Genomic DNA, 16179 nt, shown 5'->3' with positions numbered 1-16179 from the left:
GTGTGCAGAGCACTGTACTAAGCATTTGGAAAGTACAATTCAGCAACAAATAGAGACAATCCCTACCCAACAGTGGGCTCACACGTGGGACAACCTGACTACCCTGTAACTACCCCATTGCTTAGAATAGTGCTTGGCACATAGTAAGCACTTAATAAATACTATCATTATTATTATTATTATTGTTATTATTATTATTATTGTCAGACTCTCTTCTTTCAGAAGGTCAATAAATTCATCTCTCTGGAACTGCAAATTGATACTTGACCTGACATCCAGGGGAGGAACATCTTGGTCTTGAGCCTCAGAGTGAGCCTCAAGACCTCTTCATCCCTCCCTTTTTTTCTCCCTTATTCACTCCCTCCCTGGCACTATGTGGGCTATTTAACCAAGAGATTTTGGGGGATGCTAAATTTTCAAGTCCTTCTGAGTTAGGTAACCCTAGGGTGTAATGCTTGTGCTCTAGGATTCACCAGTCATTCCAAAGCTCTGTTCTGAGCCCCAAACCCAGAAGCATAGAAGTTTCAGAGTGGTTGTTTAGCCAGAGTAGTTGTAATATTCCAACATTTTGGGGACAAAGTTAATGAAGTGTAGGAGAGGCTAAAACCTCTGTTGACCACCCAATGGCCCGAGGGGAATAACCGCCTCTGCTCACCCACCCAGCTAATCACCCAGAAAGCACTAGTTGGTTGCATTTCTCCCTCCTTCCCCACAACAAAAAAATAATTCCAAAGCAAAAATCCTAGTCAATCCTTTAAGATTCTGCTAGATCCAAGCCAGATTCTCCTTGTGGCCACACCCTGCCCTTACCATGTTCCTGAAGATGATCTCCCACTTTTCAAAGGCGATATCCAGAGGGTCCCACTCCACTTCCACAGAGGTTTCTTTAACTGATTTGAACTTTAAACCTTCCGGGGCTGGAAGATCTGGGGAGAATAGGGGAAACATGCAGCCATGAGCTGGTCGACAGTGGAATTGAGGGAGAATACTAGGGTGGAAAAAATAGAGCTAGGGGATGGTGAAATATTGGCGGCTAAACAATGAACCACTTTACCAAACTCTAGAGGCGGCAGGCTTCTCCTAGCACAGGCAGGCTCTGTGAGGTACTGTCTGCCACGGATCCATTCTGTGTTGATGTTCCAGAGTTAGAAGGCAGGTTTCACCGCCCAGGCGATAACATGCTGTAACCTGTCTCTAATGCTATACAAGGACAGCACTATCTCCATTTCGTACATATATATTCAAGTTAGAAAGTTAGAAAAGGAACTGAAATAACAATCCAGTGTGGCCTAGTGTAAAGAGCATGGGCTTGGGAGTCAAAAAACCTGGGTTTGTTGGGTCCCATCCCCAACACCTGCCTGCTGAGTGACCTTGAAAAAGTCACCCAACTTCTCTGTGCCTCATTTTCCTCAACTGTAAAATGGGTATTAAATCATATTCCCTCCATCTTAGACTGTGAGCCCCAGATAGGACAGGGACTGTGTCCAGACTAATTATCTTGTATCTACCCCTAGGCCCAGTACAGTGCTTGGCACAAAGTAAGTTCTTAACAAGTAACTTAAAAGAAAAAAATGCAATGCCTCTGCTGACTATGTGCCAGGTAGAGTACCAGGTATTTGTGCCATCCATCTGTCTGTTCATCTGTCCATCCATCCATCCATCCGTCCGTCCTTCTGTCTGTCCATCCATCCATCCATCCGTCTGTCTGTCTGTCCATATTTCCATCCATCTGTCTTGTCTGTCTGTATGTCCGTCTGTCTGTGTATTCATCCGTCTATCTGTCCTTCCATCTGTCTGTCCATCTTTCCGTCTGTCTTTCCATCTGTCTGTCTGTGCATTTGTCTGTCTGTCTATCCATCTATCCGTCCGTCTGTCCATCTATCCATCTGTCCATCTGTCTGTCCACCTATCTCTCCGTCCATCTTTCTGTCCATCTCTCTGTCCATCCTTCCGTCTGCCTATCTGTCTGTCCATCCATCTGCTTGTCTGTCCTTCTGTCTCTCTCCGTCTGTCTCTCCACCCATCTTTCTGTCTGTCCACCTGTCTGTCCATCCATTCATCTGTCCATCTGTCTATGTGTCCCTTCACCTGGATCTCCCAGGGGATTTCTGGATGGAAGCAAACACCCGCCAGGCTGTGGCAAAAGGCCAGGCCTGGTAGCTGTGGACTCGGTCCGTTTACTGGGACTCTCTGGATTACAGCACAGATCCTCCCTCATTTCCTGTCTTTTCCTTCCTCCTCTAATTTCCTTGCTCCTGCTTGTAATCTAATAATATTCCTCTAGACTGTAAGCTCCTTATGGGTGGAGAACGTGTCTATCAGTTCTGTTGTATTGTACTCATCCAAGAGATTAAATACCATTAACTGATTGATCGATTTTTCTCTGTCCCCCCTTTCTGTGCCCTTCCTCCCCTTCTTTGTCCTGCCTCCTGGAGCCCAATCCTCTTTTCCATCTAAAGGTGACCGGAAAGCTATGTGGCAGTGATTTCTGGGATAAAACGCTTGAGTTTGCAAATGGACTGGGAATGGGCTGAAAAGCTCTGTGAGGACCCAACCCAAAGTGTCAAGGAAAGGAGAAGTGCTGTTTTTTGATCATCGTAAATGAGGAGCTAGATAGGAATACAAATAATACCACATTACAAAATACCCTTTCCCTGAGGCAAGCAGGAGCTATTAATGCAGAAGGTGCAGCTGCCCCTGCCTGCCAGTGAGTTCTTGAATAACTAAATTGAGCTGATCTCCTCTTTGCCTCCCCCTCGACTATCCCTGCCTCACTCTGGCAGTACTGTGTGGCTGAAAAGGGAGGTAATTGTCCAAATCTCTCCCTTATGCCTCCTGCCCGCTAGTGCCCCCCACCTTCGTCCTTCCCTAGACTGTAAACGTGTTATGGGCAGAGAACATGTCTGCTAATTCTGTTGCACTATACTCTCCCAAGCTCTTAATACAGTACTCTGCAAATAGTAAGCACTCAATAAATGCCGTTGATTGACTCCCAAAAGAGAGAGAACTAAACTAATAATACTTGTGGTGTTTGTGATACCCTTACTATGTTAAGCACTGTGGTAGAATCAAGATAATTGAGTTGGACACAGTTCTTGTTCCACAAGGGGCCCACTTAATAATAATAATAATGGCATTTATTAAGTGCTTACTATGTGCAAAGCACTGTTCTAAGCGCTGGAAAGGTTACAGGGTGATCAGGTTTCTCCACGAGGGGCTCACAGTCTTCACCCCCATTTTACAGATGAGGTACCTGAGGCACGGAGAAGTGAAGTGATTTGCCCAAAGTCACACAGCTGACAAGTGGAGGAGCTGGGATTTGAACCCATGACCTCGGACTCTAAAGCCTGGGCTCTTTCCACTGAGCCATGCTGCTATTTAATCCCTATTTTACAGTTGAGGAAATTGATGCATGGAGAAGGTAAGTGACTTCCCCAGGTCACGCAGTAGGCACACGGTAGAGCCAGGAGTATAACCCATATCAACCACCTGTCTGCTGTGTGACCTTGGGAAAGTCATTTAATATCTCTGTGCTTCACTTACCTAATGTGTCAAATGGAGATGATGACTGTGTGCAACCTGATTACCTTGTACCTACCCCAGGACTTAGTACAGTGTTTGTGGCACAGAGGAAGTGCTTAACAAATACCATTAAAAAAAAAGAAATGGTCCTCTGACTGCCAGGCCCATGCTCCTTCCACAAGGTCATGCTGCTTCTTGAGTCTAGGAGCTTAATAAATGCCATCATTATTATTATTATTCTAGAGACTAGAAGGAGAGGACTCATTGGTTTGATTTCTTAGGATGAAAGCGATGAAAGCTACTCTCTCTCATGTTCCATCTAGGTATTATGAACCCAGGTTAGCAGAAAACTGCCTGGTGGATACAGCATGGGCCTTGGAGTGAGAAGGACCTGGGTTCTAATTCTGACTTCCTCACTTTCCTGCTGCATGACCTCCAGCAAATCATTTTGCCTTTCTGTACTTCAGTTACTTCATCTGTAGGACAGGAATTAGAACTGTGAACCCCATGGGGGACAGAGACTATGTCCAAGCTGATTAGCTTGTGTCTACCCCAGGTCTTAGAACAGTGCTCGACACATGGTATGCACTTGACAAATACCATCATGATTTTTATCGTTATTATCAGAACAATTCTTTGCACTCACATGTGGCCACCCTGGCGCTAACCGGAATGCTCTGCTTGTTCTCAAGGATGGCAAAGACCCTGATGAAATATTCCACGCCAGGCTCCAGCTCCCGGACGGTGGTGGAGGTCTGGTCTCCGGGCACCCTGAACTTCATCTCCAGACCATCCATGTGTGTGGGGGTGTAGGTGATGAGATATTCCGTGACCTTCATCTCATTGTCCCATGCTAAGTTGACCGTTTGTTCTGTCACTTCAGTCACAATCAGGTCCCTGGGAGGGGATACTGCCAAGAATAAGAAACAGAGTCTCCATCAGGGAGACGTTCCCTTGAACAACCAGTTTCCCCCAGCGAGTTCCCTCCGGCCGATGGCTCTTGGACTGGCAATTAAACCATGACACACAGCAGTGTTTCAAGCCTGTTCTCACTTAGCAGGCTGTCCATCTTGTGGAAGGGCACAGAGCTACCTGGAGACATCTCTCCGAGAGGGGAACCTGAAGATTACAGGCAGGGTCTGGGTCCTGAGGGAGATGACAATGGAAGTAAAAGGATTCCGTTAACAGGAAAGAAAACCAGCTCTAACGCCATTTGGGGGCTTAAAGTCTTCCCAGTGGGTTATTCTGAAATAATGTCTCTTTCCTCTGGAACGATCAGGCTACCATCCCCGCTAAAACATTCAAGTCCCATCCTTTCCTCTTGCCTGATCTGAAGGCTACTGGGCTAGTAAACCTACCTTCTGAGCAGTCTTCACCCATATAACCATCATGGCAGACACAGCGCCCATCCACGCACTGGCCATGGTGGCTGCAGTCGTTCGGGCAGGACCGTTCCTGGCAGTCGACACCCTGGAACCCGTCATGGCAGACACACTGGCCATGGACACAGTGCCCCTGCTGGTGGCAGTCATGGGGACACCTGGGGTCTTTGCAGTCTTTGCCCTCGAAGCCCTCGTGGCACACGCACTGGCCGTTCACACAGCGCCCTTGCTTGTGGCAGTCGTTGGGGCAACTCAGCTCTCCACAGTCTTCTCCGGCAAACCCTTCATCACACACGCACTTGCCATCGGCACAGCGGCCATGGCCGCTGCAGTCTTTGGGGCACCTCCGCTCATGGCAGTCCTCACCCTTGTACCCCTCGTCGCACACGCACATTCCGTTCATGCAGCGTCCATGCTGGTGACAGTCCCCAGGGCAGCGCATGTCCCCGCAGTCGTGCCCCATGAAGCCCAACTCACACACGCACTTTCCGTCTACGCAGCTGCCGTGATTGTTGCAGTCACTGGGGCACCGCAGAGCACTGCAGTCCTCCCCAGTGTAGCCCTCGTCACACACGCACTGCCCGTGGACGCAGCGGCCGTGGTCGTTGCAGTCCCCAGGGCACCTCCTTTCACTGCAATCATCCCCCAAGAACCCGTCGTCACAGACGCATCGCCCATTCTCGCAGCGGCCACGCTGGTTACAATCGTTGGGGCACGTGCGCTGGCCGCAATCTTCTCCTGTAAATCCTTTCTCGCAGAAGCAGGTCCCATTGATGCAGTGGCCCCGGTCGTAGCAGTCATTGGGGCAGATCAACTCGCTGCAGTCATCACCTGTGTAGCCCTCATCACACACACACTCGTTCTCCACGCAGCGCCCACGGTTGTAGCAGTTGTTGAGGCACAGCGGCTCCTGGCAGTCCTCCCCAGAGAAGCCCTCTTGGCATATGCACTGTCCGTTCACGCACCTGCCGTGCTCGCTGCAGGGCAGGGGACAGACCTCCCTGTTGCAGTCAGGGCCGGTGTACCCGTCGAAGCACACGCAGACCCCACTGATGCATTTTCCCTGGTCGTTGCAGTCGTTGGGGCAGGCCGGCTGACTGCAGTCTTCGCCCATGAAGCCGTCGTCACAGACGCACTGCCCGTTGATGCACTGGCCTCTGTTGTGGCAGTTGCTGAGACAGTCCGGCTCTGAGCAGTTGGGGCCCTTCCAGCCCGACTCACAGATGCACCCGCAGCTTTCTGTGCTGTAGTTGCCCCGGCCGTTGCAGAAAGGTGTTGTGTCCAGGCGACCTGTTCAACACAAGAAATAACAGCCTTCACACCCAACTCGTGGTCTTGGGGCCCAAATCTGATCAGATGATTGAGCAATGGGGTCCTCTGGCCCCTCTCCCAACTCAGTGCAACTGGGAAAAGGCTCTCAAACTTTCAAGGAGGCATTTCCAGGATTCATCTTGAATTATGTTATGGATAAGCTCAAGGTAGACAGAGAACATCTACCAACTCTGTAGAATATTGCACTCTCCCAAGCACTTAATACAGTGCTCTGCACATAGTAAGCACTCTATAAATGCCATTGATTGACTGATGGATTGCGCAATATGACCAACCTTATATCGTATTTAGCAATTCCCCAATTTACAGTCCCCATTTCTCAACAAGGCAGCACAATCACCGACTTCCTCCTTTCCACTCAAATCACCCTTGTAATTACCGTATCTGTACACATTGATGTTGACTGAATATCTGCCTTGCCAAGTCTTAGCCTAGCTTTTTGAGGGCAAGAGCACAATTATCCTTTGTTGTGAACCATTTAAAAATATCTGTGAAGGGCCCTGCCTGTCTTCTGAGTCCTGGCTCAGACCACAACCCTTGGAATGAGGACCTCAGGTTAAAATATTCTGTAAACAAGAGCATGCAGATATTACTGAAGTCTCTCTCTTATCAATGACTCAAAAACAAATATAATTTCAATCCTGGGAAATACATGGATTTATGCTTCTGATTTTCATGATGTCAAGACAAATGATAGAAATATTTTTTATATTTATCCTACTGAATTGTAGCCCACTAAAGAGGCTACTGTGTGACCTTGGGCAAGTCACTTAACATCTCTGTGCTTCAGTAACCTCATCTGTAAAAAATGGGATTAAGACTGTGAGCCCAATGTGGGACAGGGACTATGTCCAACTTTCATTCATTCATTCAATTCATATTGATTGAGTGCTTACTATGTGCTGAGCACTGTACTAAGTTCTTGGGAAGTACAAGTCGGCAACAGATAGAGACAGTCCCTACCCAATAACGGTCTCACAGTCTAGAAGTGGGAGACAGACAACAAAACAAAACATGTAGACAAGTGTCAAAAGCGTCAGAACAAATAGAATTAAAGCTATATGCACATCATTAACAAAATAGATTAGTAAATATGTACAGGTAAAATAAATAGAGTAATAAATCTGTACAAATATATACAAGTGCTGTGGGGAGGGGAAGGAGGTAGGGCAGAGGGGAGGATAGGGAGGAGGAGAGGAAAAAAGGGACTCAGTCTGGGAAGGCCTCCTGGAGGAGGTGAGCTCTCAGTAGGGTTTTGAAGGGAGGAATAGAGCTAGTTTGGCAGATGTATGGAAGGGAGGGCATTCCAGGCCAGGGGTAGGACATGGGCCAGGGGTCGTCGACAGGACAGGCAAGAACAAGGCCCAGTAAGGAGGTTAGCGGCAGAGGAGCAGAGTGTGCGGGCTGGGCTGGAGATGGAGAGAAGGGAGGTGAGGTAGGAGGGGGCAAGGTGAGGTGGCAGTGGTTATCAACTTGAAGTGTTGTTGTGATTACTATGGATGTTGTGATTATTATCGTTATTGTGCACGTATCTGTAATTTTATTTATAATAATAATGATAATGATGGTATTTGTCAAGTGTTTACTCTGTGCTAGGCGCTGTCTTTAGCGCTAGGGTAGATACAAGCAAATAGAGTTGGACAAAGTCCCCATCTCATGTGGGGCTCACAGTCTCATTCCTCATTTTACAGATGAGGTAACTGAGGCACAGTGAAGTGCAGTGACTTTCCCAAGATCACACAACATCTCTTTGCTCTTCCCCAGCTTCCAGCCCCACAGCTGAAATTGTGTACATATCTGTAATTTTATTTACTCGTATTGATGTCTGTCTCCCCCACTCTACACTGTGAGCTCGTTGTGGGTAAGGAATGTCACTATTCATTGTTGTACTGTACTGTACTTTCCCAAGAGCTTAGTAGAGTGCTTTGCACAGAGTAAGCACTCAATAAATATGAATGAATGAATGAATGCTGTTGTTGCTGCTGTTAATATTTCCTGCCCCAGAATGCCCCGCTCTCCCCTTCCTTTACCGGGGAGATGAAAGCTGTGGGTCTGGGCGGGTGACCCTCCACCCATCCCCCATCCTGCACCAAGCTTCCCTGTAAGGGGACCCTGTCCGCTCCCCTGGGGGCAGGGTGGGGGAGGAGGAGCAGGAGCCAGGAGCCTGTGGACACATGTCTGTCCGGCTGATGGATGGACAGATGGGCACACAGACGGAAGGATAGACAGATAGATGGAAAGGTGGAAAGACAGACCGACAGATGGATGAACAGATGGAGGGAAGGACAGACGGACGGACAGATGGACAGACAGACGGAAGGACTGACAGATGGATGGACGGACAGATGGATGGGTGGACAGACATGGGCTGACAGATGGACAAACAGATGGACTGATGGACAGACAGATGGACAGACGGACTGATGGCCGGACGGATGGTTGGACGGACCATAGACGGATGGACAGATGGACAGACAGACGGATGGACAGATAAATGGTCAGGCAGTTGGAGAGACAGATGGACGGACAAACTTATGGACTGATGGACTGATGGACAGATGTATGGACAGATGGATGGATGGACAGATGGATGAACAGACAGACATACAGGTGGATGGACAATCAGATGGACAGACAGACGGATGGATGGATAGACGGACAGATGGATGAGAGACATGGATGGATGGACATCTGGACAGACTGATGGACTGATGGGCCAACAGACGGGTTTGCGGACAGACAGATGGACAGACAGATGGACAGACTTGCTTTCTATGTGACATTGAGCAAGTTACTTAACTTTTCTTTGCTATAGTTTCCTTATCTCTAAATTGGGGATTAAATATCCATTCTTCCTCTTAGATTGTGGGACTAGGAGGGTGTCTGATGTGATTATCCTGTGTCTTCTCCCGCACTTAATATTGGGCTTGTAACATAGTAAGCCCTTACCTCATCTTTAAAATGGGAATTAAGACTGTGAGCTCCACATGGGAAAAGGGGGGCACTTCAGGGAGAGGAAGAGGGTTCCCTACCTTGCCACTTTCCCAATCAATCAGTCAATTGAAGGTATTAATTCAGTACATACCATGTACACAGCAATGTATTAAGCGCTTGGGAGAGTACCGTAGAGTAGCCACCCTCAAGCCCTTCATAACGGGGTTTGGTGAGTGTGTAAAGTGGGTGCTCCATGCTCCTAGGAGTTTCCCCCATTCCCTTCAAGATAGGACCATGCCCAGGAAGCCTATCCCCGTGGTCCCGGACCGCTTGCTTAGCCCACATGTACCTTCTGCGGGCTGCGGGCGGCAGCCGGCCCCAGTGGCACACAACTCTCTCAGGGAGGACACCAGCCCCTCCAGCTCTTCCAGTCTGCTCAGCAGATCCTTGACATCGGGGGCTGCGGCACAGCCACAGGCCCGCCGGGGGATGTTGATGCGGTGGGTGAAGACAATCTGGTTCTCCTGGTTCACAGTATGCTCCTGGAAGTGGTTCCCTGACTCGTCCTCTGAGACCAGGTTCTTTTCTCCACTGGGGTTGTCCAGGTCCACTGAGCAGTGAGATCCTACAGGCAACTTGATGTTATAGACGTGGTTAAACACCACTGGCTCGCTGTTCTCCAGCATCGTGATGTTTACCCCGCTCTGCCGCTTGTGCCGGATGATCTTCTTGATGAGGCCACCATCTGCCAGGTGGTAGAGCAAGACTAGGAGTGTGCAGGCCAGCACCCGGGTGAGGGCCCCCATGATGGATTTCAGCTCTCTAGGGACGTGGCCGCGATCTTAATGCCGTTTTGCTTTCACCGGTTGAAGCAGGAATTTGGTAGTCTGGCTGAGGGCCAAGTGGATCTTCCTTTCTCTTCCCAAAACAGTGATGTTCCTACAAGTGGAATACAGTAGTAAAGGGACAGTTATCTTCATTGTTGGGAATTTATCATCATCCTCTGGACTGGAAGCTCGTCCTGGGCAGGGAATGTGTCTATCAACTCCATTGAATTGTCCTCTTCCAAGTGCTTAAGACAGTGCTCTGCACACAGTAAGTACTCAATAAATACCACTGATTGATTTCACTTGACTTTAAGGTCTTTGACGGTGGGGATTATGCCTACCAACTACCAAGCACTTATTACGGTGCTCTGCCCAAAATAGCTGCTCCATTAACCCCACTGATTGATTAATAGATGATCATTATTGACCTACTAGGTGCAGAGAACAGTACTAGATGCCTAGGCCTCTACAATGGGAGTAGAAGACACGGTTCCTGCCCTCTAGAAGCTTATACTTTAATAGATTGTTAAGGGCCAATAATTCCTGACACTCTGCAGAATGATTCCTTTGGTCCAGTCCCTGGTTGATGTTATTCTGATCTTTCATTTCCTTTCCCACTAGACTGTAAGCTCCTTCAGAGCAGAGATCCAGTCTACTAATTCTATTGTATTATACTCTTCCAGGAATTTCTTATAGTGCTCCGTGCAGAAACAGTGCTCAGTAAAGACTGATTGAGATCAGAGATCTCCGTGTGTGGAATATGTCTCATAGAAAGGTTGATTCTATGTGCTACAGTTTTGCCATTCTGTCAGTGAAATGACCTCATGAAGACGTTTTGAGCAGTGTCTCTCTCTTCTGGTTGACCTTAGTGAGGGCACTACATTCCTTTAGCCTGGAGGCAACAAAGTAAATATGCAATACTCAGGATACGGGAGGAAGTCTTGTTGGGAGAACCAATAATTATTTCCACTGTTTTGCCAGGAGTTTTTCCTGGGGAGGTTATTACTAAGAAGTAATATAAACTTTAGGAAACAGTCACAAAAATCCAGATCTCTTGCCCCCAATCCCAAACTAGCAGTCTTCTGGAAACAAGTAAGTTGAGGTCACTGCTCTGGATGACAGATCATTTATTGATAACCCATGGGTGTACTCAGGAAAGTACTAGAGAAGACCTTGACATGGAGTCATCTTGACCATTTTGTAATGGACCCATTAGTCCATTCCATAGATCTTATTCTGAAGTGATAGATTTTAGAAGCTCAGGGTGGACCTGCTATTCTAAAGGAGTGTCGGGTTGGAGGGATCTCTTGTCCTGTATCCTGAAGCCTAGAAAAATCTATTAAAGTACTCAGCGGACATGATGAGCCAAGATAAGGAAACTTTGAACACTTTTTTCATGCCACCCTTCAGCTCCTGCTTCGGAAACCTGTAAGTCAAAGTCTGAAGCAGAGAGGCAAAGGAATCAAATTCGGACAGGACAGAATTGAGGGTGTGGATCTGTGCCTGTTCCTGAAACTGAGGTCGGGTAGAAAGTTCAAATGGGGCACGATGGCCTGGAATAAGTGGAGGGGATCTAGAGACCAGAGATCTCCGTGTGTGGAATATGTCTGTTATCTCTTTTATATGTTACTCTCCCAAGCCCTTATTACAGTGCTCTGCACACAGTAAGGGCTCAAAAAATGTCATTGAGAATATTAATTGATTTTTTTAATGGAATTTGTTAGGTGCTTACTATATGTCAGACACTGCGCTAAGCACTGGGCTATATAGAGACAATCAAGGGGAGATTTTTAGTGATATTTGTTAAGTGCTTACTATGTGGCAGGCACCGCATGGCCTAGTGCATAGAGCACAGGACTGGGACTCATAAAATCATGTCAGTTCTAATCTGGCTGGAGAATAGGAGAATAGGAGGGGACCCAGAGCTGAGACTTGGGGTGGAAGGCAGAGGAAGAACCTGAGAGAGAGACTGAGAAAGAGAAGTCAGAAAGATAGGAGGAGAACCAGGAGAGAACAGTGTCAGTGAAGCTGGAGATGGGTGCATAATGTTTCCAGGAGACAGGGGTGATCAATTTTGGCAAGAAGAAGATCATTTGTGACCTTTGAGAGGGTGACTTCTATGGAGTGAAGTGGGTGGAAGCCAGATTGGAGGAGGTCAAAGAGAGAAATGGATGAGAGGAACTGGAGACAGCGGGTGTAGACAACTCACTCAAGGAATTTGAAGAGGAATGGTAGGAGGGAAATGGGATGATAACTGGAGGGAGTAGTGGGGTCAAGGGAGGGTTGTTTTAGGATAAGAGAAAAATGAGCATGTTTGAAAGCAGTGGGGGAAAAGCCATTGGAGAGCATACAGTTGAAGATGGTCATCGGGAAGGAGGAATAGAGGGAGAGAGTGCTTTGATAAGGTGTGAAGGGATGACATTGGAGGCACAGGTGGAGCTGGCATATTTTGACAGGAGACAGGAGACCCCCTCTTTGGATACTGCTGGGAAAAATGGAAGAGTTCAAGAAGGGTCAGATGGAGGGAGGGACTGGAGAGGAGCAGGGAAGAGTTTAGGGAGATCATTCCTGTTGGTTTCAATTTTTCTCAGTAAAGTATGTGGCCAGGTCATTAATGGCAAGAGATGGGATGGGTGGGGGGAAAAGGGAGTTAAGGAGGGAATTATGTCTGGAACAACTGGTGAGGGCAATGGGCATGGGAATCAATAAGGATGGAGAATTAAATTTGCTGGGTAGAGGAGAGGGTACTGTTAAAGTAGGCAAGGATTAACTTTTAGGTGGACAAGTTTAGTCTGGTATCTAGATTTTATCCAACAGCACTCTGAGGCCCATGACCAGCCCAGGGCGTGGAGAGAGTGTCTTTTTTTTAATATACTAGAGGCTGGGTCTACATTGGGCCAAGTGATTTGTTGGAGAGAAAAAGCAATTCTTGGCATATCCTCTAGAATGTAAGCTCCTTATGGGTAGGGTCATGTCCACTAATTCTGTTATATTGAAGATATAGTGTTTAGTACAGTGCTCTGCAAATAGTAAATGCTAATTAAATACCACTGATTGATTGATCTTTTTTGGGCTAACTACCACTTGAAGTCATTAATTATTCTAGAGCAATGGACCACTAAGGCAAGGTCACCCCAGGAACTGGGATGTCAGAACATCCAATTGATTGACATTATTTCCATCATTTTCACCTCTCAGAGCTCTCTAAAGAGAACAGACCTCCCAATCCAAAGAGTTGGCAGTTTTCCTCATCTCATCAGGGGACTTGGGTATCAAGGCAATTGCGCATGATTTGCTCCTTTCCCTGGTAATTGATGACCCTGGAGCTGTTCGACCCCAGTAGTGGAAAATATGGACAAATGACTTCCTAAGATTCTTCTCAGTGTCCTTTCTACATGGAGTAAAACTAGAAAGAGTAGAGGACTGCAGTTATGTCTCCAGGTGTCCTAGTCTACATTTTTTCTGAAGGATAAAAACCACCAGTTAGCCAGTAGCTGTGAAGCTGACTGGGGAAAAACATGCCAAAAACATGTATTTATTGTTAGCCCTGATTTTCTCTGCCTCTATATGCAATGGTTTGAAATAACACAGTCAGGAAAAAGTTAGGTTTTCACATTCTGGAAAGTATCATATTTCTTAGTAAAGGTATTCTTGGCACACAGTGGTATTTCTACCTTGGATGATGATTCCCCATGGAATCTCTAAAATGTATTAGGCAACAAAAGGCAGCATGATTTAGAGACTACAGCGTTGGACTAAGAGTTCAAAGATCTGAATTTTAGTCTCTGTTCTCATCTGGGACCCTGAGCAAGTCACAACCCTTCTGTGGTTCACTTTCCCCATAAATGATACTGGGCAAAACATTATCTACTCTTGCCATGAAAGAGTTGCTGAAAAGATAATAAAGGACAACGGTGAATTTGAGAAAAGTGATGAATAAATATATAATTTCATCGTTACTCTTGTTACTGAAATGTTATCAAAATGGTGTCTCTGAGGCTTTATACAGTATAAAAATCATGGTTTATGAATACTGCTTTCTGAAGAGGTTCCATCCCTAATGTATTTACTAGCTTCTCAATTTTTCTTGGAAGTTGATTTCACATTAATGTTGCTATTATTATTGGTTTTATTATTATCATTTTTTTTTCATTAAACACTTACTATGTGCCAAGCACTATTCCAAACACTGGGTAGATACAAATTGTCAGACACAGCTTCTGTCCCATGTATAGCTCATAGTCGAAGTAGGAAGGAGAATAGGCATTGCATCCCATTTTACAGATGAGGAGACTGAAGAACAGACAAGTTAAATGACTTGGCCAAGGTCACACAGTAGACAAGTAGCAGCATCAAGGTTAGAACCATAGGTCATCTAACTCCCAGGCCCGTGCTCTTTCCACTAGACCATGTTGCTACTCTCTACTAATATACAACTGTGGTAACTGATGATTGAAGTGAATTGGTTTGATTGTAAGCTCCTGAAGGGCAGGGATCATGTCTTTTGATTCTATTGTACTCTCTCTAGCACCTTCAACAATTCTCTGCATGAACTGGAGCCAAAATGTAATGATGAAAGAGGAGAGGATGAAGAAGAGGAAACTGAGGGAAGGACAATAAGTGACTATAGATTTATTAAGAGTTATTACTCAGCAGAAGAGAATGGCGCACAGTTTGGTAGGAGAAAAAAATTTTTTTGGAGTTTTATTAAGAAAAGGTAGACAAAAGGAAATCAAGAGGGAGAACCACCAGCAGAGTGATGAAGACACAACTTCTGCCAAGGTTGCACTGTGCACTAGATGTCTACTTAATTTATTCAGTCGTATTTATTGAGCACTTACTGTGTGCAGAACACTGTACTAACTGCTTGGAAAGTACAGTTTGGCAACAAATAGAGACAATACCTACTCAACAACAGGCTCACAGTGAAGCATGGTGCCTCTCACAACCACCTGGAGCCTACTTTCACATTCTGACAGGTGGGAGAGGAAATGAAGCCTGGTGCTCAAAGAGGCCCTCTAATTCAGAGCAAGAGGATCGAGAAAGTTTCATAGTCCAATCCCACTGTCAGATGGAATAGCCGTACATTTGGGTCAGTTCCAAACTTCTCACTGAAAAGTTCTCCCTCTTTTTGTTCCTCATGATTGTTGTTTTAGGTTTTGGGGGAGAGGCCTAGGCATATGTTTGTGGCTTCAATTCATTTCCTCCCAGAAAACAGGAGAAAATCCTCCCTTAAATCTTCGGGTCAGAATGGACTTCAGCTCACTATTCCACTTCCTTCGGTGGTGTTTATTGAGTGCTCACTGTGGGCAGAGCATTGCACTAAATGCTTGGGAGAGTACACCAAAGTTGGTAGGCATAGTCCCTTCCCACAATGAACTTACAGTCTTGAGGGGAAGACAGATGGTTTGTGCCTTCCAAGGGCCATTTCAGTCCACATTTTCCAATGTACAGAAACCCAGTCATAGCCTGCAGTCAGGACATCAGCCTGGAGACTCTGCCCCTTCCAACTCTGCCTTTGCACAATCATATGCAACTGATCTTATTGGGATAGATTTACAATTCAGAATGCTCTGCCAAAAAGGAGTCAGAAAAAAAATATTTCCTAGCCCAGAGGTACAGCAGAAGGAATCCCCCCTGTTAAGGAAATAAATCGGGAGTTGGATTCTGTCCAACACCTCTAAACTCATCTCAGTAACTCAGCTGTAGAATGGGAGGCAATGACAGAGAGGACTCAGGAGTCTTGTCCCTTAGCACTATTTTAGGATGAAAAAAAGGAAGGGACTTAAAGATTTATCCCAGCACCAATGGGTGAATGCTGCTGACCTATTCACAGTTCACCACTCCTCTGCCATGGCCTGAAGCTATTTCAATCTTTCTCATTTGGAACATTTACACGCCCAACCATAATCAGGAATCGTGCCTGCAAATCAAACTCATTTAAATCACTCCAGGGCACTGAATGCTGGAATGATACATAGCAATTACAGCCTTTATTGTTGCTACTGCAGCCTTCCAAAGTAATCCTCACTCTAGGGATCAAAGGAGTGAACTCTTCCATTTCTGCTCTTTGCTGAAGGGAGAGCAATTTCTTCTAAAATCATATCTCCTCCAGAAGGCCGTCTCTGAGTAACCTCTCAACTCCCTACCTTTTTATCCCTCCCTCCTGAATCACCTATTCA

The 16179-nt window shown here is 46.4% G+C and overlaps 1 protein-coding gene across 9 annotated transcripts in view; it reads right to left on the bottom strand.

The window, feature by feature from the left end:
* Positions 1–16179, bottom strand: part of TNC (tenascin C) — a 108335-nt gene that overhangs the window by 68536 nt on the left and 23620 nt on the right. For all 9 annotated transcript variants that reach the window (XM_038745918.1, XM_038745919.1, XM_038745921.1 and 6 more), the window contains exons 2-5: positions 9520–10109; positions 4881–6194; positions 4169–4432; positions 811–926 (exon numbers count right to left, since the gene is read on the bottom strand). In XM_038745918.1, coding sequence (XP_038601846.1) covers positions 811–926; positions 4169–4432; positions 4881–6194; positions 9520–9976 — 2151 coding nt within the window. In that variant the 5' untranslated portion in view covers positions 9977–10109. The remainder of the gene's footprint in view (positions 1–810; positions 927–4168; positions 4433–4880; positions 6195–9519; positions 10110–16179) is intronic.

The sequence above is a fragment of the Tachyglossus aculeatus genome, chromosome 4 (assembly GCF_015852505.1).
Source record: "Tachyglossus aculeatus isolate mTacAcu1 chromosome 4, mTacAcu1.pri, whole genome shotgun sequence".
NCBI lineage: Eukaryota > Metazoa > Chordata > Mammalia > Monotremata > Tachyglossidae > Tachyglossus > Tachyglossus aculeatus.
The sequence above is the reverse complement of the archived record's forward strand: the minus strand, read 5'-3'. Positions and strand labels throughout refer to the sequence as shown.